The sequence below is a fragment of the Polypterus senegalus genome, chromosome 7 (assembly GCF_016835505.1).
Source record: "Polypterus senegalus isolate Bchr_013 chromosome 7, ASM1683550v1, whole genome shotgun sequence".
Classification (NCBI taxonomy): Eukaryota; Metazoa; Chordata; class Cladistia; order Polypteriformes; family Polypteridae; genus Polypterus; species Polypterus senegalus.
The window spans coordinates 23,579,938-23,585,937 of NC_053160.1; the positions used below are offsets into that span (position 1 = coordinate 23,579,938).

The 6,000-nt window shown below is 38.7% G+C and overlaps 1 protein-coding gene across 5 annotated transcripts in view; it reads left to right on the top strand.

The window, feature by feature from the left end:
• Positions 1–5,761, top strand: part of LOC120532401 (endoplasmic reticulum aminopeptidase 2-like) — a 70,905-nt gene extending 65,144 nt beyond the window's left edge. For all 5 annotated transcript variants that reach the window (XM_039758353.1, XM_039758357.1, XM_039758358.1 and 2 more), the window contains one exon: positions 3,202–5,761. In XM_039758353.1, coding sequence (XP_039614287.1) covers positions 3,202–3,360 — 159 coding nt within the window. In that variant the 3' untranslated portion in view covers positions 3,361–5,761. The remainder of the gene's footprint in view (positions 1–3,201) is intronic.
• The last annotated feature ends 239 nt before the right edge of the window (positions 5,762–6,000 follow it).

Genomic DNA, 6,000 nt, shown 5'->3' on the forward strand with positions numbered 1-6,000 from the left:
CTTTGATCTTTGATTCATCTCCTTAGATTATTGATTTATTTCACATATTTACGGTTTCAACCTTTGGCTTGTTCTTTTGACTTTGCAACTTCTCCTGATTTCCTTTTCATTTAATACTGTTTCTACCCAGTGTAGTAACAGTTGAATGAATGCAAACATTGTATGTGGTCATGTGGAACATACCACCAGTCTTAACGTGATGTTACAAAAAAGGTTTGTGTGCTCTGACCACTAAGCTGTGTAAAAGAAACATTACTGGAGTTTCAGAGGGTTGGCATCTCATGTGGGAAAATCACCATTTATCCCAGAGATTTCATGTTTTTCACAAGCACATTGCCGATGATTGTCATGTTTTGATTGTCCTTGTATGATTTATTTATTGTTTCAATACATTTATTTTGTTTAAATCATTCAGTTATGTGGGCAGTGGTGCAGTGGGTAGCACTGCTGCCTCTCAGTTAGGAGAACCGGGTTCGCTCCCCGAGTCATCCCTGCATGGAGTTTACATGTTCTCCTCGTGTCTGCATGGCTTTCCTCCGGGTACTCCGGTTTCCTCCCACAATCCAAAAACATGCGGGTTAGGTGCATTGGCGATTCTAAATTGTCCTTAGTGTGTGTGTGTATACCCTGCAGTGGGCTGCCGCCCTGCCCAGGGGTTGTTTCCTGCCTTGTGTCCTGTGTTGGCTGAGATTGGCTCCAGCAGACCCCCGTGACCCTATAGTTAGGATATAGCAGGTTGGATGATGGATGGATGGATGGTTTTGCAGTAGCCATTTCACGTCAGCATGTGCTCCAGAAATTGCTTACCTTTCATCTATTACAGTGCATCCGGAAAGTATTCACAGTGCATCACTTTTTCCACATTTTGTTATGTTACAGCCTTATTCCAAAATGGATTAAATTCATTTTTTTCCTCAGAATTCTACACACAACACCCCATAATGACAACATGAAAAAGTTTACTTGAGGTTTTGCAAATTTATTAAAAATAAAAAAACTGAGAAATCACATGTACATAAGTATTCACAGCCTTTGCCATGAAGCTCAAAATTGAGCTCAGGTGCATCCTGTTTCCCCTGATCATCCTTGAGATGTTTCTGCAGCTTAATTGGAGTCCACCTGTGGTAAATTCAGTTGATTGGACATGATTTGGAAAGGCACACACCTGTCTATAGAAGGTCCCACAGTTGACAGTTCATGTCAGAGCACAAACCAAGCATGAAGTCAAAGGAATTGTCTGTAGACCTAGACAAATCTGGGGAAGGTTACAGAAAAAATTCTGCTGCTTTGAAGGTCCCAATGAGCACAGTGGCCTCCATCATCCGTAAGTGGAAGAAGTTTGAAACCACCAGGACTCTTCCTAGAGCTGGCTGGCCATCTAAACTGAGCGATCGGGGGAGAAGGGCCTTAGTCAGGGAGGTGACCAAGAACCCAATGGTCACTCTGTCAGAGCTCCAGATGTCCTATGTGGAAGAGGAGAACCTTCCAGAAGGACAACCATCTCTGCAGCAATCCACCAATCAGGCCTGTATGATAGAGTGGCCAGACAGAAGCCACTCCTTAGTAAAAGGCACATGGCAGCCCACCTGGAGTTTGCCAAAAGGCACCTGAAGGACTCTCAGACCATGAGAAACAAAATTCTCTGGTCTGATGAGACAAAGATTGAACTCTTTGGTGTGAATGCCAGGTGTCACGTTTGGAGGAAACCAGGCACCGCTCATCACCAGGCACCATCCCTACAGTGAAGCATGGTGGTGGCAGCATCATGCTGTGGGGATGTTTTTCAGCGGCAGGAACTGGGAGACTAGTCAGAATAAAGGGAAAGATGACTGCAGCAATGTACAGACACATCCTGGATGAAAACCTGCTCCAGAGTGCTCTTGACCTCAGACTGGGGCGACGGTTCATCTTTCAGCAGTACGACCCTAAGCACACAGCCAAGATATCAAAGCAGTGGCTTCAGGACAACTCTGTGAATGTCCTTGAGTGGCCCAGCCAGAGCCCAGACTTGAGTCCAATTGAACATCTCTGGAGAGATCTTGAAGTGGCTGTGCACCGACGCTTCCCATCCAACCTGATGGAGCTTGAGAGGTGCTGCAAAGAGGAATGGGGAAACTGGCCAAGGATAGGTGTGCCAAGCTTGTGACATCATATTCAAAAAGACTTGAGGCTGTAATTGCTGCCAAAGGTGCATCGACAAAGTATTGAGCAAAGGCTGTGAATACTTATGTATTTGAGATTTCTCAGTTTTTTTATTTTTAATAAATTTGCCAAAACCTCAAGTAAACGTTTTTCATGTTGTCATTATGGGGTGTTGTGTGTAGAATTCTGAGGAAAAAAATGAATTTAATCCATTTTGGAATGAGGCTGTAACATAACAAAATGTGGAAAAAGTGATGCACTGTGAATACTTTCTGGATGCACTGTATGCAATAGTATAAATGTAAATGTGATGAAACTATGTTATTCACGTTTGACAAATTCCAATCTAAACCTTGCTTGCTTGTTTTCAATTATTTCCTTTTTGCCTTCATGACTTCTGACTCGTTGGTTTTGTTCTCAATTACGATTTTGAGTACAGAATGGGTTTTGAGGCTCACTTTAGGTTCCTGATCTTGATTTCTTGCTCGTTTAGCAATTCCTCTTCTCGTCATTCCTTTAAACTTGTTTGCATACTGGTGCTACCATAATAGTGATAACTGTTGTACTTTGTAATAACGTCTCAGATAAATACTGCCATCCAGACACTAGATACCAGGCAAGTGATGTGAATGACCTTTTATAGGCCTAGACAGGTGGGTGTAGACAAAGACAGAAATATAGGCAGATTCCCATTGACGTAATTCTTCTTCCTCTATGCTGACGACTCCCTAACTATGGAAGATACAGAAAACTGGTGTCATTTCAGCATTTTGTTTTTAACTTATTTTGTGAGCTTTACTTATGGAGCATGTAAGATCTTATCCAACAGTTGAATACAAACTTTTCTTGCCTCTAGGTAAGACTTATATGAACTCAGTCATTATGATTAATCTGGTGATTTACATATGCTATAATGATATACACAAATTCAGGGTTCCAGTGTCAGGGTATTTGGGGCTGGAGACTATCCTGGAAGCACTCGGAGCAATGCAGGAATTGGTCCCTGACAGGGTGCCAGTACTTTGCAGCTAATGTAAGTATTTTATTGTTTCTTCACAGGTCAAAATGTTTTTCAAATTCTTAAAAGAACAAGGACAAGAATTAACTGTTGCAGATGTTGCTGTAGAAATGATTCAGAAGAACATTAAGTGGCTGGAACGAAATCTTCAAGTATTAAGAAAGTGGCTTGAGAATGTATTGTCTAATGAGGCATCATGAAATACATAAAACTATAACCTTTGTTTTGCAAGGGAGAGACTTCATTTATATATCAAGGAATTTATGCCACAAACCATGAAAAATAAAAAGGTGTCTTCAATGAATGATGGCATAATAAAATTAATAGAACCTGATAATTAATAAAGCAAGTTGAATGTGCAAACAGTGAAGTATGTATTGAAAAGGAATCATCTGTCTCATTCTTGTTGGACTTGTATGTCTTGCTCTTGGGTCATAACTTGCTTTAAAGTGTGATGTAAATTTATTGTCCTTTCCAGAGTTCACAGTAGGGGATGTCACAATGCAACAATTTTTGTGTTCAGTACCAATATTAGTGAAATTTCAGGATAACCGAGCGCTATTCAGTACCACGGCAAAAACAGAAATCCCTTTTACTGATTTTTTAATTAAAAGTATCTCCATTGTTCAGGTGGACAATACAGAATATAAAATATATAAATACTATTAGTAACAACAAATTTAAAATAGTGGTAAATCAATTAAGCAGTTGCCCCTAGGGATTCCTACAGTGTGACAACAATTTGGGATGTTACAGTCTTGAGGGGATTTCTTTGTAAAGAATGACATATTTAGTGACGCAGTTTCCTCCCATGTTCCACAGTCCTATATGCTTGATTCTGGGTGCGTGTGATGGTTAGGAAATGGATGGATGCTTCTGTAGACATCTATAGATGTCCAGTCTGAGAATGAATACAAAGATGTTCCTTTATCAGGGCTGTATAGCACAGGGCATTACAAACCGATTAATCTCACCATCTACTAGTTTAAACAATCACAATTCACGTCTCCATAATGGGATAAAAGAGGTAATAATTATAGCTTACATGTGTGTGTTTTGCCTTTTTTTTAAATGATAAGCATTATTCTGGCAATCATGCACTGAAATTTTCCTGATTCAAACACAAAGCTGTACCAGATAGGACTTCTACTTGTTTTCTTTTCAAGATGTGTTAATGTGGTACAGTAGCACTGTGAGCCATTTTCATATATAATTTTTACTCACAAATTTTATTCACATATTATTTTGCCTTCCAAAGCAACGTATCCACTTGTAATAACTCACTTTTGGGGTAGCTAATTCTACCAAAACTGTAAAAAAGCAAGTTTTTCTTATGTATTCAGCATTCTGGTATTGACTTGGTACTGAAGTGTCAGTTCTTGTTACATCCCCAGTTCACAGTAAAAGATGATGTATTAATTGTTATGGTCCTTCTTAGCACTGAAATCTAAACAGTACTAACTGTAATGGATCCTGGGATGCAATCCATTTTCATTTTTGGACTGTTTTCATTCATTGTTGTGAATCTTTTGTGGATTTTTTTTATCAATAGGGTGTCACCATTTTAACTGTTGTTTTTTGACACCAATCATGTTACTTATGATTGCTGTGGCCATTGCCAATCACGTGACCTGAGAGTCTTGTGTCGTATTGCAAATCCTTTCCCTATGTAAGATGGCAGCGTGCTACGCCTGACATCCAAGTATTGGATTGAAGAAACAACTTTTTTTTTTTTTTCTCAAGTATTACCTTTTTTGTATTTAGAAATCAGGGAAAGAACATTAGACAATGGACGGAGTATTTTTGGCTTTGAAATTTTGGATGATGTTTTGATGCTTTTTTTTTTTTTTACTTAAACATTTGACTGTGTCATTTGGTGGTTTGCTGTATCAATGCATGCTCCCAACCTCCTCCTCCTTCTCCTCCTCCTGTTCAACGGCTGTTCTTTGATTCTCACTTTCAGACACTCTTCATTCCCTGGTCCATTTAATTTCACCATCTTTTGGCTGTTTTTTTTTTTCTACAGAAATAATACCACCTTTGTTACTGAACTTTGAGAACAAGTGACTGACTAGTCCTGCTTTTGTGCAGAATGTCCTCCCTGCCATACACTTCTTGATTTTTGCTTACATTGTCTTCTGATCAAATCCAGATGTCATGGAAGCAGCTTCTGTGCATGTCAGAGTTTAATAATTTACAGTAAGCACAATTTCTTAGTGTGCAGAGTCACTATGGTTGGTGGCATTAGGAGGTTAGTTGTGACTGTTATTACATTAAAAATGCATTGCTTCAAACTACCCATATTGAGCCCTCCAAATTTTTTAACTATTGGGCAGATGTTTTTCTTTCCTTTAAATACTTAATTTAAATTTTCTTTAAATAAATCCTCTGTTCAACTCAACTTCTTATCGCAGTGTTTTTGCAATGTGGAAATATACCCTCGACTGATCCTTCTTGATCTACAGGAACAGAAACTCCTGGTGTGAGTGGGCACAGATGGCGGGGGGTCGGGGTTATCTCATTATCTTGTAATTGCGTTTATCCAGTTTCTTTCTGTGCTTTACTTATTCTCTTCAATAAAGGTTTGTTTGCAAAAAAAGATCAGAAACTCTGCAGCAAGTAATTTAGCTTGTGTGGTACATTATTTTTGTTCTTTTTTGTTTTGTAAAATGTATATGTATGTAAACTTATAAACCCTTAATTACAGATGTGAATCTCTTTTGCATAACTTTAAATATTTTATTTATCTGATGTAAATACAGTACTTAGACTTGCTTATATGAAAAACGTTTAAAATTGTATAACTGAGAACCTTAATGTTCATGGATTTCAGTTATCAC